The 22,309-nt window shown below is 36.8% G+C and overlaps 4 protein-coding genes across 6 annotated transcripts; all 4 read right to left on the reverse strand.

Moving 5' to 3' along the window:
• Nucleotides 1–684: 684 nt before the first annotated feature.
• On the reverse strand, nt 685–5,771 carry LOC149718418 (activator of 90 kDa heat shock protein ATPase homolog 1). 3 transcript variants are annotated; one of them, XM_089844839.1, is made up of 9 exons: nt 5,516–5,771; nt 5,348–5,432; nt 5,063–5,253; nt 4,902–4,987; nt 4,700–4,808; nt 4,467–4,591; nt 3,383–3,508; nt 3,205–3,306; nt 685–2,326 (listed from the first exon to the last, which is right to left on the reverse strand). In XM_089844839.1, exons 2-9 carry the CDS (start codon nt 5,425–5,427, stop codon nt 2,102–2,104), a joined length of 1,044 nt encoding a protein of 347 aa, XP_089700965.1. In that variant the 5' UTR covers nt 5,428–5,432; nt 5,516–5,771; the 3' UTR covers nt 685–2,101. The 3 variants fall into 3 exon arrangements, with proteins under 3 accessions (XP_089700965.1, XP_089700959.1, XP_089700954.1); XM_089844833.1 differs by having other exon boundaries at nt 5,505–5,771; XM_089844828.1 differs by lacking the exon at nt 5,516–5,771 and having other exon boundaries at nt 5,348–5,498.
• Nucleotides 5,772–6,725: 954 nt separating this feature from the next.
• LOC149718419 (ATP synthase subunit s, mitochondrial) lies at nt 6,726–15,092 on the reverse strand. The gene is made up of 5 exons (XM_089844878.1): nt 14,935–15,092; nt 9,554–9,636; nt 8,219–8,427; nt 7,016–7,178; nt 6,726–6,942 (listed from the first exon to the last, which is right to left on the reverse strand). The coding sequence occupies exons 1-5, from the start codon at nt 14,938–14,940 to the stop codon at nt 6,822–6,824; spliced, it is 582 nt and encodes a 193-aa protein (XP_089701004.1). The 5' UTR covers nt 14,941–15,092; the 3' UTR covers nt 6,726–6,821.
• On the reverse strand, nt 10,306–14,928 carry LOC149718420 (uncharacterized). The gene is made up of 3 exons (XM_089860583.1): nt 13,612–14,928; nt 12,715–12,790; nt 10,306–11,908 (listed from the first exon to the last, which is right to left on the reverse strand). Exons 1-3 carry the CDS (start codon nt 14,749–14,751, stop codon nt 10,764–10,766), a joined length of 2,361 nt encoding a protein of 786 aa, XP_089716709.1. The 5' UTR covers nt 14,752–14,928; the 3' UTR covers nt 10,306–10,763.
• Nucleotides 15,093–16,498: 1,406 nt separating the features above from the next.
• Nucleotides 16,499–18,230, reverse strand: LOC149718421 (dehydrodolichyl diphosphate synthase complex subunit DHDDS-like). The gene is made up of 5 exons (XM_089871210.1): nt 18,020–18,230; nt 17,807–17,949; nt 17,005–17,121; nt 16,838–16,939; nt 16,499–16,766 (listed from the first exon to the last, which is right to left on the reverse strand). Exons 1-5 carry the CDS (start codon nt 18,197–18,199, stop codon nt 16,529–16,531), a joined length of 780 nt encoding a protein of 259 aa, XP_089727336.1. The 5' UTR covers nt 18,200–18,230; the 3' UTR covers nt 16,499–16,528.
• Between the last annotated feature and the right edge of the window lie 4,079 nt (nt 18,231–22,309).

Here is a 22,309-nt window from a genome sequence, read left to right on the forward strand (position 1 = left end):
ATTAGAGCTATGGTATTACTTTAAACACGTGCTTTAAAGCAGTGTTCCTGACTTCGGATGGATGTAAAATAAGTTTGCCGGGACGCTTGTTAAGAAAAATCCTCTTTCGCCTCTTGGAAGTATTAGGAAAGGAACACCATTGGCATCGTCAAAGAATTCACCCGGTTAGATTGCGGCAACTCTCAAGTTTAGGTTTAATTTGATGGACGGCTGTATCGAAGAGGATTTGTTGGAAAGCGTATATAGTGAAATATTTTCTTTAGAGACCGGTTTGTTGGGTAGGCGAGGGGGGATGGGGAATGCGGGCACGGTAGCTAAAATGAGTTAAATTGCGGCAACCCTCAAGTTTAAATTTAATTTGATGGACGGCTGTATCGAAGCCGATTTGTTGAAAGAGTAGGGTATATAGTGAAATATTTTCTTTATAGACCGGTTTGTTGGGTTGGCGAGGGTGTGGCTTGTCCGTGGCGGTTGGATAGACTTAAAGCCCTTAATGTACCCCAACCGTACGCCATCTTGAATATTATCTTAGCGGAGATAGAAAACATTTAAATACTGTACTACATTAGGCGAAGCACATACGAAACTAACACGCCGTTGGAAAAAAGGCCGTTCTTTTAAGATATAATGTTATGTTACCTACCTTTTCCTTTAATAAATGATAAAACAACAAACAGACGCAAATTTTTAGGTTTAATTTCTTTACTGTTTGATCATCAAAGTACATTAACGATGAAAAGGAATTATTTTAAACCATTTTGCAATTGATTAATTGATGTTAAATTAATTTTACCTAATGATTTTAAAATCGATCTTTTTCATTATTTCAATACTGAAATGCTCTCGTGAATTAGTAATTAATTATATAATCTTAGATTGAAGATTAATTTTTAATTTTAATTTTAATTTCGTTTTATATTTAGCAGCGACGGCGCTATAAATAATGCTTTTTAAATTAAATCACAACGATCACTGAAAGTATGTGTTATTCGCGATAGAGTCAATGTTTTGTTAGGGGGCGGGGCCAACAAATTATTAAAAAATAGACTTCAATTATGGGAAATAAGTTAAAAAAATGCCGAAATTAATAGGGCCTAGCGCAAGACAGGAAGAGGGGTTGGTGGAAACGAATGCATGTCATTAATTGGCTCAGAGAATTAAAAAAACTGATGTTAGCTGATTTTAGTGATGACTGATATAAGAAATTAAACAATGCCGAGATGTAAGTTTATAAATTGAATTGAAACAGAATTTTTTTTACCGATACTGATATCGACAGAATTGTTTTTTTACCGATACTGATATCGACAGAATTGTTTTTTTACCGATACTGATATCGACAGAATTGTTTTTTTACCGATACTGATATCGACAGAATTGTTTTTTTACCGATACTGATATCGACAGAATTGTTTTTTTACCGATACTGATATCGACAGAATTGTTTTTTTACCGATACTGATATCGACAGAATTGTTTTTTTACCGATACTGATATCGACAGAATTGTTTTTTTACCGATACTGATATCAACATAATTTCTTTTACTGATACCAACAGAATAATTTACCGATACTGATATCAACATAATTTCTTTTACTGATACCAATAGAATCATTTACCGATACTGATATCAACAGAATCTTTTACCGATACTGATATCAACATAAATTCTTTTACCATATCAACCAATTGTTTTTTTTAATTACCAAAACTGATATCAACTGATTTTTAATTTAACACTACCACATGGTTAAAGGTCAAATAATGAATGCACAATGATTAAATATTATGATACGGACTCTATCATTATCTAATTTCAAAGCGCCAATCCATCTACCGAATTATTTTGAATATCGGTAAAAAAAAAAAAAAAATCGCTTCCATCACTCAAATCAAATCAGTTCATGCCTGTTACAAACTGACCCTAATAACTGACCATTCCTGACCTGCCCAAGCTACTCCCATTAAATTAAACTGAAAAAAATGACCGGTACAAAGGTTAAACAAACTGACAAATGGACAAGAAAATTAATTATCTTTATTTTACTTCTTCTTCTAAACTGTGTTGGGTAATTAGGGTAAGTAATTAAGCGTTTTAATTAATATAGAAGACTTCCAAAGCCAAATGTCCTTTTCATACTATCCCAGTAATATCTTTTCCAACCTTCCCTAGTACATTCCAATTCGCTTTTAGGAATGTTTGTTTGCGTTAATTGAACGACGGTACTGTCTTCCATTTGGTTAATTTCTATAAGCACTCGAGAGTAGTGACCATCTGGCCACGACTTAAACCTCCAGTTTTGAACTATTTTCTTGCTGGGAATCTGCAAAAGTAGAGAGCGAGCGAGAGAGCGCAATCAGGAAAAGTGCGGCCATTTTGTTACCGATTTGAAAGAAAATTCACTCATTTTAAACAGAAGCCAAGGCTTAATATCTTAACAATCAGGGACTACTCCAACCAGTCTGGGAAATAGCAGTGCACTTCCTCTGGTCCAAAACCAGTTAATTAATTGCTTGAACTAGTTTTTTAATTCAAGAAGTGGGGTTACTGGTCCTCAGGACCAGTTTATTAATTGCAAATCTATAGGAGAACAAAGGCTGGGACCAGTCCGGAGACCAGTTAATTATTTCGGGAACTAGGGGGGTCACTGGTCCCAAGGACTAGTTTAAAAAATATCCTTATTTCCCAGACTGACTCCAACACCATTCCTTTAGTGGCGTCTGCTAAACCAAATCCACAGGGATTGGTTCAGTAGGGCCAAGGGGTTCTGGCTAGCAGACGCCTCTAAATATGTCTACGCGGTAGTAGTCGTTTTTAAGACTAATTAAATGCTAATTATCATATTGTAATAAGACATCATTTTTTTTATATTTAGAAAGAGGCCGTTCTTTTAAGCTATGCCTACACCTAAGAATATCGAGCCAGAAAAAGCCTTGGCAAAAACAATTTCCTAAGAATATCGAGCCTGAATAAGCCTTGGCAAAAACAATTTCCTAAGAATATCGAGCCTGAATAAGCCTTGGCAAAAACAATTTCCTAAGAATATCGAGCCTGAATAAGCCTTGGCAAAAACAATTTCACTGTATGAAACATTTTTAAGGTTGCAAATCCTACTCTCAATCTTTGTTAAGGCTTGCAAACCAAAACTGATTATGTTCTGCTAACTAAAAAGCAAAAAATAATAAATAAATGACGTCATACCAGCTCTGTGAATGTTCCCATAATATTTCCCCCTAATAAGGTGAACTTTCCATTTTTTTCGGCTTCTATCACGCAATTTCCTTGAGTGAATGCTTGGACCATCTAAGATTAAAACCAACCGAAATTAGTACGAATAATTAATTAATTAATTAAATACTCATTAATCGGAAATTATTACCTCTTTAATTGTGAAAGCATTGTAGAAATCTTCAGCCGTACATTTAAATGACTCGCTCATTTTAATTTCACCAGTATCAAGTTTAACTCCGGGAGTAGAGGCGGGACTCTTTTTCCCGTTTTTCACCTAAAATTAGCCGACAGAAATTTTAGGGTGTCAATCCATCCACGTTATTCCCGATGCGAGTGCCAAGGCTTAACGGGAGTTTTTAAACTGCTTCAGAGTTGAAAATATTGAAAGTTAAGATTTTGAAGCAGACGACGCATCATCTTGACGCGATGCGCGATCTAACTAGTCAGCTAAAAACCAATGAGATAGATAGAGTTCCAATTCAAATCGGCTTACCGCGAAACACATTGCTTTTACTAAGCACGTTTATCAAAACATGACAGCGCCACCTGTGAGCCTCTAGCGGAACTATTTTCAACTTTTACTTGTTTATTTTCAATCAGAAACATCGTTATGATTTTTATTTCATCTATTTATTAGATTAAAAAGGACTAAAGTTTTTATTATTTAACTCGCGTATTTTATTTAACAAGTTTAAAAAACTATCTTGACAGCTTGTTACACTGATTATAGCAGCAGACGGTAATAAAAAAGTTCTTCAAGTGATTAATAGGTGGCACCACCCGTATTTGATAAAGATTCATGCTCGACAAAAAGTGTATCGCGAATCGTCGATCTCGAGATCTCACATTGGGACTCTAGGTTTCATATTCTATCTCATTGCTAAAAACACGGGTTAAGCCTTAGCTCACACATCAGGATTCAGGAATGGTTTTGCAAAAATGAAGCGTCTGCTTCAGAGTCAAAAATATTTAAGAGTTTCGACAGTGAAGCAGATTTGTCAGCTAAAAACACGCGTTAAGCCTTGGAAGTTGGCACATGCTTCAGGATTTGTAAAAATGAAGCGTCGTCTGCTCCAGAGTCAAAAATATTTTTTCGACTGTGAAGCAGACGACGCATCATCTTGACGCGAACTAGTCAGCTAATAACACGCGTTAAGCCTTGGCACACGCATCACGAATAAGATAAGAGGGTTTAAATAATCTAAAATTATTAATTTTCAATTTGAGCTTACGTTATTTACAATAGTAGAATCAACAGGCGATTTATCTTTTGAAGAGGAATTAATCGTTGACTTTGAATTAGTAGAGGCATCTTTAGTTGGCAGGATCATTCCTTGCGAAAATTCTCTTTTCAAACCTTAAAAAATTAATTTAATTAATAAATATATAATTAACGCATCATTGAAAGAACAATTAACTCCATTTTAATTTAATTACACTTGTAGCAAATCGGTTACACACTTACCATCAATATAATCTTGCAATTTTTCACGTATCACTTCAGTGCCTTTTTTCCGCATCATTTCCTTTAGAATCTCCGCTTCTCGTGATTGAGTCTTAATAGTTATAGTAACCTACAGAATGAACGTAATGTATTTAAATTTAATTAATTAATTAAGTAGCCTGACATAATAACTAGTAATTAAAAGAACCGAATTAAATCTCACATCAACATCTTTGGGTTCGTGTTCTTCGCTCAAATTTGGTATTTCTATTTTACCCGTTACCTCTTCGTCTGACCCATTTACTTTACCTAATAGTTAAGATTTCTTAACTATTAAAGAAATATCTCCTAATATAAATTTGGAAACACAGGCGACAGACATACCTTTCCATTTCAAATTCAACACCCATTCGTAGAAAAATATAAGTTTCGCTTTTCTATTGTTTGCCGAAGCTTCACCTTCGCACTTTGAAATTTCTGTTATTTCAACTAACCCAATTGTATCTGATATTTTTAGATTTGTAAACAAGTCTTTCAACTTGTCCTTTGACCATTGAGACGCATTTTTCTCTGTCCTAAACATTTTTAATTTATTTAAGCAAATTGATTGCCATTTCAGTCAAAGAACGATAGAGCCCCTCGTTAAATTATTTTCCCAACTGGACTTACCAATGCCAATTATTTACGTTTGTAGCATCGGGTCTTTCTTCAACAATCCATCGTGGATCACCTTCTCCCCATTTAGCCATAATGTCTAAGAAGAAGGTAGTTCTTTATTTAGAAATCTGTCCTACTAATCTCTTTTCAATGAAGACAAGTCAAATACAAAGTCACTACTGTGTCTGCACTATGAAGAAGCCAAGTGTTACCACAACACCAGTTTTTCCTTGACTAAAGTGACGGTTTTTTCTTTAAATTCCCACGCTCTTTGTATAAAATATTATTTCTACGGTTTAATTTTAAGTTATTCAAGTATTTTTATAAAAATTACGTCACAAGAACAAGACTAAAACAAACGATTTCCGAAATAACTCGCCTCAGTTGTCTGATGCGATTGCGAATCGAATGCAGAAAAGCAAAGCATGGGTTTGGGTTTGGGCCTAACTTCCGGTTTAAGGCAGAAGAAAAAGCCTAGAACTTTCTAGAATCTTACTAGAATTTTCTATATCTATGGAATTTTCCGAGCAGGCTGGGAAATAGCACACTTCCTCTGGTCCAAAACCAGTTTATTAATTGCTTGGACTAGTTTTTTAATTCAAAAAGTGGGGGTTACTGGTCCTTGGGACCAGTTTATTAATTGCAAATCTATTGGAGAGCAAAGGCTGGGACCAGTCCGGAGACCAGTAAATTATTTCAGACACTAGGGGGTCACTGGTCCAAAGGACTAGTTTAAAAAATATCCTTATTTCCCAGCCTGTTTCCGAGTTCTACCCAGGGCCAGAAATAAGCACCGGACACTGTCCAATAAAATTTCAAAATGTTCCAAACTTAAGGGTTCACCGCAGTCTGGGAAATAAGAATATTTTTTTAAACTAGTCCTTAGGACCAGTGACCCCCTAGGGTCCGAAATAATTAACTGGTCTCCGGACTGGTCCCAGGCTTTGTTCTCTTATAGATTTGCAATTAATAAACTGGTTCCGAGGACCAGTAAGCCCTACTTTTTGAATTAAAAAACTAGTCCAAGCAATTAATAAACTGGTTTTGGACCAGAGGAAGTGTGCTATTTCCCAGACTGGTTCACCGGACATTATGACCAATAATTTTTAAAGAAGTTTTGACAGCTTGAATATGAAGATACACTAATTTGGCACACTCCAGTGGACAATGTCCTATAAATTTTCCAGTGAAAGGCTGCGTCACTCACTCACTGTACACATGTCTCATAATAAATTTTTCTTATTTCCGGCCCTGGTTCTTAGTAGAACACAGCCCACTCTATCACGCTTTGATTAGAAAAAAACGGGGTAAATAGTGTCACATTTCGCCGGCCTGCCAATTTCAAATATTTCACTCCCTTTCTATCTTTTAAAATAAAAACCAATCAAAGGACCATTTTTAATATGTGATTTTATTTGAAATACATTCAGCAGCTAGGCCTACAAAATTACAAATACGTACAAAAACTATTGAGTGTAATTTTAAATCACTTTCCATTGACAGGAAATTCAATTTGGCAGCCTTTTAAAGCTAATTTCAAATGCTCCAAACACTCATTAGGCTTCTTAACTTGTTGCAAATCAAACAAATAAAGACTTTTCAAATTCCTAAAAAGGACATTAAAACAAAGTTATTCATCATATAGGTAACAAAAAAAAAAAACGGCAATATTAAATTCACTTCAATCGGTCTAAAGACTTGATTGCGTCATCTGAAATGTTTCCACAACTGGAAACTTCCAATTTTTCCAGAGTTTCTTTAACAAAACCCAACATTGGCAAGGCGGGGTCATCCATATAGTTGCATTTTATTAGTTTAATAACCTTCACTTCAGTTAGGCCCCCTTCCAATAAATTTTTCAACATCAATATCGATCACTATGAGCATAAGTTTATATGTTCCATAAGTTTGACACTGGTTACTGAGAGCGTGTCATGAAGTGAGTGACGTAGGTCATAGATTCAGGGTAAAGCGACGCCTGGACCCTGGTGATGCGCTGTCAAAGGCTTAGTAATGCAGACTAAAGGTGGAATTCATAAACGTCGGACGCAACGCAATTTAGTACAGGCAAAGGCAGGTCGTCGTGCGCAAAAGGCGGAAGTTTGCGCACGACGCCCTGCCTTTGCCTGTACTAAATTGCGTTGCGTCCGACGTGGAAGTTGGACTGCAAAATTAACCACCGAGTGTAGGACTTCAATTCTCGAACTAGCTCGAGATGTAAGTCTCTCAGTAGCATTACGAACTATAGGTATTGTCAAATGTAAATGTGGATGAGAGGGAAAGTATGACAATGGCCATAGAGTTTGTGTTAAAAAACGCGGACATCAAAGTTTCGCCAATAACTATTTCGTTTACTAGTGACTGATGGACTTGCAAACTCGCGACTGAAAGTAGTTCAGACATTTATGCTCCTTGGTTTAACCATAGCCCACTCGATCACGCGCATCACGACGTAAGCTGCTCGCGCTTAAGCTAAATTACCGAGATTTGTTTTAAACGTATCTAGTTTTATGCGCTCTTCTATTGCTTCGATAACCTTAATTAAATCCATATTATACCTTCAAATACCTTTTAAAACATTACCAGCTACTCTGTTCTGACTACAAACACAAATCGAGGAAGTTCTAGCATACACAATAGCAGACGACGGTAACCGCGTAGCCACGAAACAACACAAGACCTATTTTAAGGGAGTAGTGAACAGTCCCAGTATAGCTACGCCAATAAAACGGTCAACTACGGCGAAACTGATGACTCGCGACCGACTTTAGGCCATTTTCATACTTTTCCTCTCATCCACTTTTGGTATTGTTATACTTATGGAGCATAGCTTATACACTTATGCTATAAGACTATCGATAATTATTTTATATAAAAACTAACGAAGGTGTGGGAATCCCACACTCATAATTGAGGACTCGGTCCCGTCAATTTCTTCAATTTTGTAGGAACTAAAATTGCCAGCTGGCAAACTGTTATAGTCGCTATGAAATTTTTTTGCCCCCTTCCATTTTACGGAGGCACCACAACGAATTAGCCATTCAGCCGCAGCTCTATCTGGACCAACTTCTTCAATACGAGCTGGATCGACACTATAATTAAAATATTTAAAAAAAAAAATCCATATATGACACGTTATGTCAAGGTTAAAGGAAAGCGCGGGTCATGTGGTTCCCTAGTTTAGTCTTGACGAAGTCCGGAGGCATTTTGTAGGCGGGACTTCAAGTGCACTTATAAACCGGGCCGGAAATAAGCATATGACACTGGACATTGTCCAATAAAATTTTAAAATGTCCCATAATTTTTATTAAAAACTAAGGGGGTCACTGGAAATTTTGACCTATAAATTTTCCGAAATTGGAAAATGGAGAAGCGACACCATTTTTGCACACTCCAGTGGACAATGCCCTATAAATTTTCCAGTCAAACATGGGGACGGGGTCACTGGACACATGTCTTATAACAAAGTTTTCTTATTTCCGGCCCTTCTTATAAACCCCGCCCACTAGACAAGCTTATCTCGGGCCTTCTCGGCTGTGGTCATTAAATGCTCTCATGGTCGAGGGGTGGTTGGTTTACTGGTCCGCTAAGCTTAGTCATGGCCAACTTAGATTACAAAATAAGTTATCCAAGTTGGCCATGACTTGGTAAGACGAGTTCTGATTGGTAGCAATGTAAAGTAAGGGCGCCACAGGAATCGGACTTAGAAATAGCACAGGTCCACTGGTCCAAAACCAGTTTATTAATTGCTTGGACTAGTTTTTTAATTCAAAAAGTGGGGGTTACTGGTCCTCGGGACCAGTTTATTAATTGCAAATCTATAGGAGAACAAAGGCTGGGACCACTCCGGAGACCAGTTTATTATTTAGGACACAAGGTGGGTCACTGGTCCCAAGGACTAGTTTAAAAATTATCCTTATTTCTAAGTCTGACAGGAATCCGACATTTGCTTTAAGAGTTTAGAGTGCGCAATGTACTATACGGGACTTACGAGGTTACCGCCCCCTTTTCGGAGAGTTGGTCTGCCAAGGCTACGGAACGCGTTCGATGACATGGAATGGCAGCCACTAACTAAAGGCCGCCGACAGGTTATGGCAGCGCCCACAGAAATACCTCTGTAAATTCCGTATTGTACTGACAGGTAATGTCAGCGACTTACAAAGGCTTAGCGATAGCTTATCGCGTCGCCCACCTAAATGATAGATAAAATGATCTTACTTATTCGCAACGTCATTAAGCCAACCCCAAAAATGACGTTTTCCAAAAGCATTTGGAGTTATAACACGTTGAAATAATTTTGACTGGAAAAAATAAATAAAAATACATTTAATCTTAAACAACACCACAATCTTTAAACACCTATGAAATATAGGAAGCCATTGTTAATTATGTTAACGAAGTAAATTTAACACGTCATTCACAAGCTTTTAATTTATATTTCTGTAATTCTGATTACAATTCTAATAACATTTATCTAGAAAATATTTAATTTTGCAACTAGTTTTAACATATTTGGATTTATAGGCTTATAGTCGTTTTCCAAAAAGCTGAAAGTACATTTTCGAGTAAATAAATTGATACTGATATAAAATTTATCGTAAATAATAATTTAAAAAAGTTTTAACAGTGTTTTAAAATACCTGTTAAATATTTTAAGCTCAAAAATTGACAAAAAATATATATAAATAATCAACAATTTATCTTATGATTGACCGATTTTTCTTTAAGAAAGGTATCTACGTGGACATAAGTTCATAAAATATGTTCTGCATAAGTTTTGTCACTTGTTACAAACTGGAGCTTGTCATGAAGTCAGTGACGTAGGTCATAGATTCGAGGTAAAGCGACATACGCCTGGTTTTGGCGCTGTCAAAGGCTTAGTAATGCAGACTAAAGGTGGAATTCATAAACGTCGGACGCAACGCAATTTAGTACAGGCAAAGGCAGGGCGTCGTGCGCAAAAGGCGGAAGTTTGCGCACGACGCCCTGCCTTTGCCTGTACTAAATTGCGTTGCGTCCGACGTTTATGAATTCCACCTTTAATAGGAACGATGGAAGTCCTGCAATATTAACCACCGAGTGTAGTCTGCTTCTCGAACTAGCTCTCATTAATTCTCTAGCATTACGAAGTATAGAAAGCGTCATACTTATGGAAGGAACATATCTTATAGACTTATGACGTGGACTTATAACACCTTAACGACAAATAGCACCCATAAGGCAGAGTAAACAATTTATATAAACATTTAATTCAGTACCTTTTTTAAACTCCAGTTTTGGTTTCGCGAAGCCTAGTGGGCGGGTTTATAAGTATACTTATAAGTCCCGCCCACAAATGCCTCCCGCCTACGTCAAGCCAAAAACTGGAGTTCATAAGGAAGGTCAACTTGTAGGGGAAGTACGTGCCCCGCGCTTTAATCGCTTTAAGCTAATTAGTTATATTTTTAATAGAACCCATAAATAATATCATATTTGATTTGTTGTTCAGAATTATTAAAGAAAATGGACGATCCACCGTAAATACTTGGGGCGGGAAACAAGCCATATAACAAACACCGACAAACCCGGTTGCGGCCGCGGCCTCTGTACCTTCTTCATTAACTTCAATTACAGCTTTATGAACGGCTTTCGATACAAATAACCCTTTATTAACTTCGCTAAACCCGCTTAAATCGGCGACGCCATCTTGAAATACATCCCCGATTCCCAATCCGATTAAAACTTCTTTTAGATCAAGGTTACATTCAATTTTAAATTTTGGAAGGTGCAACAATAAATTGCGTTTATTGCCAGCCATACGCTCAAAAATTGACGATCTAAATAAATCCGGGGTTAAATTATCATCTATTAATTTTAACCCTTCAATTTTATTGGGTAATAAAATGTAACAGGAAACGGAAGTCCCTAAATACGGGATCTCTATACAATTGCAATCTAATTCGGGGCAATTTGCATATTGAAAATTTCTCTCAATTTGCATCATATCAACCGTAATTGCTTCATTTTTATTAACGTGAAAGGTTTTTTTAGTCGTTAAGGCTTGCTGAAACGCTTCTTCCCATAAGCCTTTGAAATATATCGCGTTAACGAGAACGAATTTTACGGTATTATCAATTGCATCATTGCTAAAAAAATCCTTAATTTTGGATTCTGTTGCAATTTCAACCCATTTATTTATTTCATTAACAGCAGCTTGGCTTTGTTCTTTAAAATTAACGGACTTAGTTTCCAATGGCAATAGAGATTTTTCCAAACTCCGCCCATAACTTTCGCTAATTGGGAATGATTTGTCCGAAAACAGCCCATTGGCCAGTTTAACACCTTCACCCAAATCTTTAAAAGCCAATGAGAGAGCTTGCAAATCTTCGTCGTTGACGGGGTCAGAGGTTATTTGTAAAAGGCTCCCAATCTCGCTTCTAGATTTTCCCTTTGCACCAAAGGCTAACGATAACAAACCCAGCGAAATACTCAACGGAGATATTATAATGTTCTCGTCTTTTTTCAACTCGCGACATTTTGACAGAAGTTTAAACGCGACAGTGTTAAAAGAATTTGATAGTAATTCACTCATTTTTGGTTAAAATTTAAACTGTAACTGAAGCGAGGAAGGCGGGAAAAGAATCGCCGATTCGCGCCACACCCAGCTCGGCTGCAAGTTCCTGCAACTTCTAATTTCGCAACTCTCATTGACACATCGAAAATTATCGCAAAACCTTAGAAACTCACCCTCATATCTATTATCTAAAAATACTTCAGATAATTCGTTCCAATATTTATTATTTTATCTTTAGGTAGTTGCGCAAGTTAATTATGTTTATAACGCGAGCAGCTTGCGTCCCTGAGCGCGCGTGATCGAGTGGGCTATGACTAAGGCTAAAATTACCAACGCCCACTTCAAGTTCGAGAGGAGAGGGAGGTTTTTTTCCCCTATAGAAGGTTTCCGACTATTTTCCCTACTGCAATTATTTTTCTAGCGATTTCTTAATAATCAAAATTATAATTTTATCATTTCCAACATCAATTTTAATTATTTACTCTAAAAATTAACCTTTATTTATGATTGAAATTTTCAATTTAAAGAGAGAATGAAATGGTCAGGCATCAGAATCACGTGAAGTGTTAGCCACTAATTAGTTACTGTCGCATTACCTCTGTTTTTATTATAAAAAATAGTCTTAGGCTTAAAGTAAACTTTTGAAGCTTTGAAAAATTATATAAAAATAACTATAAGGTTTTGGTAGGTTTTATTAATGATTTTGATGTTATTTTTTCAACACAAATCGAATAAAGCAAGTCTCGGCTGTGTTTTAGTTAAAACAAATCCCACTAGATGCTCCCATAATCAAGGGGTGGAGTTGCGACTGACCCTCCAAGCTTACCAAAGGCTAGTTTTAGCTCCTCCTCATTGACGAATTCTGATTGGCTCCTGCCTTTGGCAAGGTAAAATTTGCGTATCTATAATTAAGATCAGCCAGAGTGTTAGGGCTGTCACAGGAGCCGACATTTGCTGTCAAAATGATGCTTGTCAGACCATTTCACCACACATCCTGACAAGGCTGAGATCATTTCCCTATCCCTTTAATTACCAAAACCATAGCCAACTTGATCACGCGCAACACACCGACTATCAATGAAGCTTCTATTTTAAAATTAAGGGTGATTACATGAAAATTCCAATAACAACACGAAAGAACTTAGAGAGCTTACACGAAATATCTATTTAAATATTAATCCGGAATTTTTTTAATAGATACCCATAGCCCACTCGATCACGCGCAACACACTGACTATCAATGAAGCTTTTTTTTTTTAAATTCAGGGCGATTACATGAAAATTCCAATAACAACACGAAAGAACTTAGAGAGCTTACACGAAATATCTATTTTAATATTAATCCGGAACATTTTTAATAGATCCCCATAGCCCACTCGATCACGCGCAACACTGACCATCAATGAAGCTTCTTTTTTAAAATTTAGGGTGATTACATGAAAATTCCAATAACAACACGAAAGAACTTACAGAGCTTAAACAAAATATCTATTTTAATATTAAACCGGAATTTTTTTAATAGATCCCCATAGCCCACTCGATCACGCGCAACACACTGACTATCAATGAAGCTTCTTTTTTAAAATTCAGGGCGATTACATGAAAATTCCAATAACAACACGAAAGAACATAGAGCTTAAACAAAATATCTATTTTAATATTAATCCGGATCCCCATAGCCCACTCGATCACGCGCTTAAACGAAATATCTATTTTAATATTAATCCGGAATTTTTTTAATGGATCCCATAAAAAGCACCGTATTAGACTCGTTATTCAAAATTACAAGCGCAAATGGACGATTAACAAAAAATTCTTGGGGCTTAATATAGCAGCAGAGTTGGACCCTCATGTCAGTAGCCGCTGATGCCTCGGTACCTTTCTCATTCACCTCAATTACAGCCTTATGAATTGCGCTCGAAACGAACAAATCATTTACGCCTTCGCTAAACCCACTTAGATTAGCTATTCCCCTTTGAAAAACTTCTTTGACACCCAATTCCGTCAAAACAGCTTCAAGATCGACTTCACACTCGATTTTAAATCTCGGAAGATTTAGAAGTATTTTTCGTTTGGTACGATCATTCTTCATTTCTTCGAGAACTTTCTTAAATATTTCAGGGGTTAGGTTTTCATCAATTTTTTTTAGCCCATCGATTTTGTTCGGTAACAAAATATAGCAAGAAATTGAACTTCCCATATAGGGAAGTTCGATACAACGGCAATCGAGTTTGGGACATTTAACGGAATTAAAGTCTTCTTCAATTACCATCATATCAACGGTTATTTCTTCAGTGGGAGTAACGAAGAAGGGTTTCTTAGCCGTACGACGTTCTATAAATGGCACTAACCATTTTCCTTTAAAATGAATCGCATTCACGAGTGCCAATTTAGTCGTTTCATCGATAACGTCGTTACTTAGAAAATTCTTTATCTTCGATTCAGTCGCAATTTCGACCCATTTATTAATTTCCTCGACAGCAGCTTGGCTTTGTTCTCTAAAATTAACGGACTTAGTTTCCAGGGGCAGTAGAGATTTTTCCAAATTTCTCCGATAACTTTCGCTAACTGGAAATGTTTTGTCCAAAAATAGCCCATTGACCAGTTTAACTCCTTCACCCAAATCTCTAAATACTGTTGAGAGCGCTTGCAAATCTTCGTCGCTTACGGGGTCAGAGGTTACTTGTAAAATACGGCCTATTTCGCTTCTAGAATTGCCCTTTGCACCAAAGGCTAAGGACAAAATTCCCAGTGAAATACTTAACGGAGATATTATTATGTTCTCGTCTTTTTTCAACTCGCGACATTTTGACAGAAGTTTAAACGCGACAATGTTAATCGAATTTGATTGTGAATCGCTCATTTTGGTTAAAATTTAAATTGGAACTTGGTAATTAATTAAATTAGCGAGTGAGCGTAATAAAAATTGCACAACAAAATGTCACTTTCGCAGACTCGGTTTAGTTCTGACAGGACATACTTGTACAACCTTACCTTACTGACGAATGACGCATAGAAAATTATTGGTAAAAAATCATGAACTCACCATCATATCTTATCTTAACAGTCCTTCCGTAAATCCTTTCGTTCGGCCTTCAATTTTTTTCCTTTGTAAATTAAATTCTAGAGAAGAAAATTGTTACGACACTTGCAAAGCCTAAACATGGAGCACTCGATCACGCGCTAGAAGCAAAGAGAGTATAGGGGAGGAGTGGAAGCTCCCCCGCTCCACAACGACCACAAGGCTAAATTACGTATTGTGGAGATTTCAATGTAAGTAGGGCACATACGTCCGCGACAAGGATGCGATTAGTCAGGGTTCAGTATGTGTTTAAGCAGGGAAGGAAATGAGGTTTACTTGGGAGGTGACAGAAGGGGTGTGGGGGTCAAGTCACCTCCGGCAGACACGGGGCAGTCGGCACCTATAGGGTAGGATCGCCGACATGTGTCTTATTCCCTCAAACTTTGCCGCCCAGAAGCTTGGCTTACAGGAGTGCGCCACACTCCCGGCAAGGCTAAATCCACCTTATTCCTTTTCTCCGGAAGTTAGGCTTAGCTCGGGATTCATGGGGGTGAATAACGGGAAGAAATTGATCTGTCGTCCGCTACAGTACATATTTTTGGCCTTTGTTGCAGACGACAGACCAATTTCTTCCCGTTACTCACCCCCATGAATCCCGAGCTAAGCCTAACTTCCGGCGAAAGGGAATAAGGTGGATTACAATGTTGCCCCTAAATTATACTAGTGGTAGTGGTACGAGGGAGTTTCCGGCTCAGTCGCGCTACCACCTACGATACCATTTAGAGTCTCAAACGGAAATGCCTCGGTACTGTGCATTGAAGATGCGCGGTAGAAAAGAGCTGAGCAACAAGATTTTCCCCTCTTTCCACTCCTCCCCTATACTCTCTTTGCTAGAAGCCGGTTCAAAGTTTCAAACTTCAATCTATGTAATGGCGGGAAATTTAAATTAGACAAAAAAATTTAACATGAGGTTTTATGAGAAATTGTGGGTTTATTTTTGGCAATATCCTCTTTTCGATTGATTCAAAAACCAAATGACCTGTAATTTTAATGATAGCTGTGTTTCAACGTATTCTATTCATAGTTTTCAGACTAGGAGTATTCATACCATTTACACAAGGAGGTCTGGCTTTTGACTCCACCAGTCTGACCTTGTGTAAATGCTATGAATCTTCCGAGTCTGAAAACTATTTTACTAATAATAACAAATATAATAAAAGCTACAAATGTCAAAAAAATATGTAATTATTTAAATAAAAACCTAATGTTTACTAATATATTGATAATATTAAATAGGTACATTTTTTCTGTATGGACGTTTTATAGATTTTCGGCACTTAGATTTTCAAAATAATTTCTACGTTTCACATGTAACGTAGCTAAAAAACAGGAACAACGTATACCTCTACTAATGATATATTCTTGTAGTTTTTCATTCGAAAAATCGCTCGATTGTGCATGAGCGTGTTGTTTTTCATTAGTATACTGTATTTTCGCTTGTAATAAGTCGCTCTGCTCCTGCTCAGCTTTCAATTCATGCAAATACTTCAATTTAGCTTTCTGTAAACAAGTAATATGACGTGAAATGTAGAAAAAACTAATTTTTAAACGTAAAATCTTAATAGAAACAAACTTCAACATAAGGTAAGTTGAACTGGTAGAAAATAATGGCTGCAAATAGATGCCACTTGGAAAAGTCAGGCCACAAAACTCTGAAGAAAACGAGAACGGAAAATGCACTTTGCCAGAGCAAGAAATCGCTAAGCCTAATTTCTCCCGATGTTCTGACTAATAGATCAGGATCGGGAGAATTGGATGTAAATAAACATTGTCTTAGAAGGTCCTCTGAAACATCCCTAAAAGAACATATCGTACAAATTTCTTTATCGTTATAAAACAATGAAAAATTTCTTAGAAATGATCATACTCTGATTTTAACAAGCCTTCTGAAACTCCGACTGCCAAATCCTGGATTGCGGAGCAAATTTCTTCTCTAGCAGTATAAGCTAAACAAATGTTTAAAAAAAACCTAAACCGAATATAAAATTTAATCAAAACTAAACTAGTATTTTTGTTGGGATCTGAAGAACATACTTGTTGTTCTTCAATGTTGAAAGAACAACATCAGCTACCAGTTTTTGAACGTCTTTAGGAAGAAGGGAAATATTACCAAATATTCTTACGCAAACTCCGAGTTCATAACACTTGGTTCTAGAACAAAGAGGACTTCAAAGCAAACCTTTAAAATGGATACCAACAAAAGTACAACGGCATAGACACAAAGTGCCTAACAGGCTACCGTCTACGATGATTTTTCAAGCGCGAGTCGTTTTGCAAAGAAGGCATCGGCGGGTGGACAAAAATTATTTGAAATACGTCACAGACATCACGTGATGCCAAGATACAAAGGCTCCTCATGGAGTGGAACTGCACATCTATGGTGGAATTCATAAACGTCGAACGCAACGCAATTCAGTACAGGCGAAGGCAGGACGTCGTACGCAAACGTCTGCCTTTTGCGCACGACGCCCTGCCTTCGTCTGTACTAAATTGCGTTGCGTCCGACGTTTATGAATTCCACCTCTAGTCCTTGTTTTTCGCGAGATTGCAGCGCCAATTCCATGAAGTGGTAGTTTTCGAAATAAAACGAACTAAACTTCTTCGGACCACGCCTCTCGTCGGTCAAATGCCTCAAATAATTTTTACCCACCCGCCGATGACTTCTTTACAGTCCCTTTAAGCCAATCAGATTGTACCACCCCATCCTTCTCTCCTTCAAGCTGAAACTGGATGAAAGAGCTGCCTGTTAGACACTTTGCATTTTTTCCAATGTACCTTTGATACAAACGAATGCAACTAAAATCTCGCTAATTAAATGACCAAAGAAATGACTAACCGTTCTTCTAGAAGCTTTTGAATTTTGGACTTCACTAGTGCCATCAATGCATGCACTTCTTCCTTGGATCTTTTGAAATTTTCGGTACTAAAAGCGTAGACAGTAACTTCGGTAATTCCAAAATCAAAACACCATTCTAAAACCTATTTAGTCAAAGTTTAAATTATTTTAAAATCGTACAATTTATTATTACAATGTAAAAACATGTCAAACCTGAGCTAGTTTCTCAAAACCTAACATATGTCCTTGAATATGCCTCATATTCAATTTTTGAGCAAATCTTCTATTTCCATCCATAATAAAAGCCACATGATTTGGAATAGAGCCTATTTTCAATGTTTTAATACATATTTTTTCAAACCAGGTTCTTCTTTCCTTAGGAAACCAAGACATTTTTAATATTCTGAAAAAGTAATATCAAATAATATTAATTTCTTATGACGTATAGAATTTTGTTCTTGAGACAATCAAAACTTACTCTCTCAATGAGCCAATGGAGATATTAAAATGTTTTCGTCTTTGTTCATCTCTCTCTATTTTGAAAATAGCTTAAAAGCGACACTGTTAATCGAACTTGATGATTCTAATTTATTCACTTTGATAAAACTTTAAAATTTATTCTGTATTCTGTGACTGTATTGAAAGAACAGGTGCGTGGTTATATTATTTTGTTCTATATGCTATTTACTTTAGTTTTAACTATTTAAATAAGCCGCAGCGGTTCTCTCTCTTGTTCGATTTTAAATAATGGTTTTATTGGGCACCCCGGCGGTGTTGGTACTGCTTTTTGAGTAATAGTAGAAGGGGATAATAGAAGAAGGATGACACTCGGTATCCGCTTAATACTTTAGTTATGTAACATGATTCTTCCCAGGCTCACCCTTTTTTGTTCGCTCTCTTGCTCATAAAACTTCAGATGGGCATCGCATCGTGCCAGGGTGAATTGTATACATGTTTGGTACTAAATCCTCAGCAATCAACCCACAAACCTTGTTTACCTTGACGTGGGACAAAAGCACACAAGTGCATGCACCTTGGCAAATAGTTAAGCGCTAATAGAGTAATGATGAGGGAACTATTTATCGCGTATGTGATTCGGTTTAGTAACCTTGTGCACTCCAAATGTTAATTTGATTTTGGGAAGAATCGTTTTACAATTACCCCGCTTTGTGGTACAATTCTCTATTATATACTTCTGGTAATTGCAATGCTTAACATCACAAATCTCCACTGAAGTCTGAATTCACAATTCATACTAAATTTTCAAGGTCCAACCATTCATTTCCCAGATAAATAGGCAGTTAATAATAATAAAAAAATACTTGTATGACACTTTTTAAAGAAACTTCCCGGATTATTTATAAAAAAAAAACAATCAAATTTTAATAAACCTATCAAAAATAAATGGAAATAGCTCTAAAATGTTTTTATAGATTTCTAGAAGTAACATAACGCTTATAATTTTGGTTGGATATCTAGAATGGTTCAAATGATTTAGTATGGCACTTCTCTCGTCTTAGGTCCCAAAGAAGTGTTATAACATAGTTAAAACCAGGAATACATATAGTCAATAGGCAAGGTCTGTATATGCGGAAAAAATTGCACTATTGGTCAATAGGAATCTTACTTACAACTCGAGCTATTTCGAGAACGACAAGCGAGTATTAACTACACTCGTGGTTTATTTTGCAGGACTTCCATCTAGGTCCTATTTAGTCTGCGTTACTAAGCCTTTGACAGTGCCTCACCAGGCGTCGCTTTACCTCGAATCTATGACCTACCTCATTCACTTCATGACAAGCTCCAGTTTGTAACCAGTAACAAACTTATGGAACATATCTTATGAACCCCTTGCTGTTCAAGCTTATATTTCAAACTATCTTGATTGAATTAATTTTGTTCCCGTCGCGGGGTTTTAAATAGGGGAACAATTATTTATAGTATTCTTATGGCATGATATCATTTCTAAAACGTATATTACTTAATGGCTCGAAAGATACATGAAACCGTAAAATTTAATGATGTTCTTGTTTGGATGGGTTCATTAACGTAGATAAGACCATAAAGACTACGCCCAATTCAAACTCACAAAGTGCTTAGAAAAGCGTACACACTCTGAAGCGGTCGTTTCACTAGACTTAACCCTTATATATATACCTACAGAAGTAAGATAAGGGACTAGAAGTACTGAGCTAACTAAATTCTTCACTTGGCGAAAGTGAATATTCTTGATAACACACCAACGGTTGGCCCTCTGGTAGCGGTTTCTGAATTTTCCCTCCAAAACGTGAGACGCTCGCACGCAAGCACCCGCGTCCGTGTTCCGCGGCTTTAGGTTGAGGGGAAGGAGAAAGGAAATGTTTTTGGAACTCGGCCAATTTTTTTCTCTCTAGTGTAGGCGCGATGGAAGCGGCATAAAATCCTCAAATTTGTTCACTAGTACCAGGATCTACTACCAATGCTAGAGCTCTTTACTTCTAGTCTCATCTTCTGATATCTACAAACGCTAAAGTTGCGGGGAAAAGAGGAATCGTTAACATAATTCAAGTAAATTCGCTGAGAAAGATAGGATGGTAGGTAAGTCATTACAAACAAAGTGTACTCTGACGATAGTCTGACTTCAAAATTCACAAGAGCTTAATCATTAGTCTTACACAACAGTCTTTAAAACTATACATGATACACTCTTGTTAAAGTATATTAAAATTTCAGGTATTTATTTATTTATTTATTTATTTAAAAGAAGCAAAAATAAATAACTCAAGTCAAGTCTAACTCATGGCAAAATGAAGAGCTTCACCTCTCAATGCATGACGAAACGTTTAAGTTATATCATATTAGCTTTCTCAATTATTGGTTGCCAGTTCGAGAAAGACGCGACAATTGACTACCCTCGATAATGCAGTCCATCTTCCTATTTAGTCTATACCAGGGATCCATGTAATTTTCAGAAGCAGGAATAGAGAAGGCGTCTTTACTTCAGTCCGACTCATAGCCCAGTATAGAGCCACTCCCTTCAACACGTAACGAAAATTTATTGGCTCGCATAAACTACGTTTTGATGACATTGCTGATGAGGATGGTTAACAATACGTAGTTCCTTAGTTTTTACCTCTGTCGCTATGACCGCCTCTTCTTTCATACCCCCCGTCCCGTGGAAGGGGGTCGTGGACTTTGACGCGCGCCCAATATACCCTGTTCTCTATTCCTGCTTCTAAAATTACACGAATCCCAGTCTATACTAAGCCTTTGATATCGTCATACCAGTTGTCGCTTTACCTACGTCGCATCATGACAAGCTCTCAGTAACCAGTGACGAACTTAAGGAACATATGTTATGAACTTATGCTATAACGTGATCTACACTTTAATTTTTATTTGTCTCTAATAATATTCTTATGCCGAAATCCTGGAAATATTTTCTCGCTGTAAATACAGGCATAAGGAAAAAATCGCGGTAAAAGCCTGAAGCTGGGATTTGCACGTTTTTCGTTCGATCTCCGAACACTTAACGCCTTTAGCGTTAATAAAATTCGGATAGATTTAGGCTTGAAAAGAGAGAGCTAGGCCTAAACCTGACCACTTTTTCCCAGGATTTGAAAGTAAGTATTCTCAAATGGTATGGGATTTCAACCGGAACCTTTATCCTATACAAAAACTTCTATAAAACATAGGCTTTGAGCAGCTTGGAAGTGACCAAATTAACTTTGAAAACACAGTTTTTCACTGAAAATTTTAGTCTCATCCAAGCTTCAAAATGTATTTCCTTTTTCGTATTTTTTTGTACGGTTTTTCTTTACTAGGGGTGATGTTTTGACAAGCGACTCACGTTCGACATCGAAACTAGGATCCTGGTAAAAGTAAAAGCCTCTTGGAAGGAATAACAAAGCGGTCTCCAAAGTAATTTTTACTCTTTTGGCTATTTCCGCTGTCCGAAGACAAAATATCCGTAACAAAACTCTCCAAAGCCAAGAGTCAAAACAAAAACCAGTTCGATGCAAAGGAAGTATGAAAGGTTCAGAGAATCAAGTTCAATTTATTTGCTTTAATGAGATAAAATTGGTTAACAAATAAAGTCACCTAAAGCTTTTCACGTTGATGTTTAATGGAATTTTAAAGTTATAGATTTTAGGCTAAAACACTCAAATGCACACATAAGCAATAATATATTTAATATTTATAAATATTTGATTATTATAAAATTATGTAACGATATAATTATTTCAGACTTCGTGCGTATGATCGGAATTATTGGTGCGTACAAAACAGAGTTACATAATTATGGATGTTTGATACTGGCAGAATGAATTACAAATATTGTCCATTTTTTTTAAATGCCTCGTCTCGAAGATATTTAGTAATTTAATTGAAAATCGAAACATTGCTCGTGTAGTGTTCCCAGCACCAGGAGCAATTTTTGACAGAATTTACTTCCAGTTGCGTCGACTCATTGGGTACCAGGGTTAACGTAAAAGTGAAGTATGACACCGCCCCAAGAAAGAC

The sequence above is a fragment of the Phalangium opilio genome, unplaced genomic scaffold, assembly GCF_054372755.1.
Source record: "Phalangium opilio isolate 3A_F unplaced genomic scaffold, DU_Popi_V2 ptg000002l_1, whole genome shotgun sequence".
Classification (NCBI taxonomy): domain Eukaryota; kingdom Metazoa; phylum Arthropoda; class Arachnida; order Opiliones; family Phalangiidae; genus Phalangium; species Phalangium opilio.

What these genes read in the sequence shown, in the direction of transcription:
- LOC149718418 (XM_089844839.1), bottom strand. Translation starts at nt 5,427, where the DNA reads ATGGCTAAATGGGGAGAAGGTGATCCACGATGGATTGTTGAAGAAAGA. An exon ending in GTTGAATTTGAAATGGAAAG is followed by an intron (nt 4,988 to 5,062) that starts GTATGTCTGTCG and finishes CTTAACTATTAG; the next exon opens with GTAAAGTAAATGGGTCAGAC. An exon ending in ACGAACCCAAAGATGTTGAT is followed by an intron (nt 4,809 to 4,901) that starts GTGAGATTTAAT and finishes TTCATTCTGTAG; the next exon opens with GTTACTATAACTATTAAGAC.
- LOC149718420 (XM_089860583.1), bottom strand. Translation starts at nt 14,751, where the DNA reads ATGAGCGATTCACAATCAAATTCGATTAACATTGTCGCGTTTAAACTT. An exon ending in CCATTAAAAAAATTCCGGAT is followed by an intron (nt 12,791 to 13,611) that starts TAATATTAAAAT and finishes TCTTAATTATAG; the next exon opens with ATACGCAAATTTTACCTTGC. An exon ending in GGAGCTAAAACTAGCCTTTG is followed by an intron (nt 11,909 to 12,714) that starts GTAAGCTTGGAG and finishes AATTTTAACCAA; the next exon opens with AAATGAGTGAATTACTATCA.
- LOC149718419 (XM_089844878.1), bottom strand. An exon ending in CTTAATGACGTTGCGAATAA is followed by an intron (nt 8,428 to 9,553) that starts GTAAGATCATTT and finishes TTTTAATTATAG; the next exon opens with TGTCGATCCAGCTCGTATTG. An exon ending in AAGTCTTTAGACCGATTGAA is followed by an intron (nt 6,943 to 7,015) that starts GTGAATTTAATA and finishes TGTCCTTTTTAG; the next exon opens with GAATTTGAAAAGTCTTTATT.
- LOC149718421 (XM_089871210.1), bottom strand. Translation starts at nt 18,199, where the DNA reads ATGTCTTGGTTTCCTAAGGAAAGAAGAACCTGGTTTGAAAAAATATGT. An exon ending in GTTTTGAGAAACTAGCTCAG is followed by an intron (nt 17,950 to 18,019) that starts GTTTGACATGTT and finishes TTGACTAAATAG; the next exon opens with GTTTTAGAATGGTGTTTTGA. An exon ending in TCAACATTGAAGAACAACAA is followed by an intron (nt 16,940 to 17,004) that starts GTATGTTCTTCA and finishes TATTCGGTTTAG; the next exon opens with GTTTTTTTTAAACATTTGTT.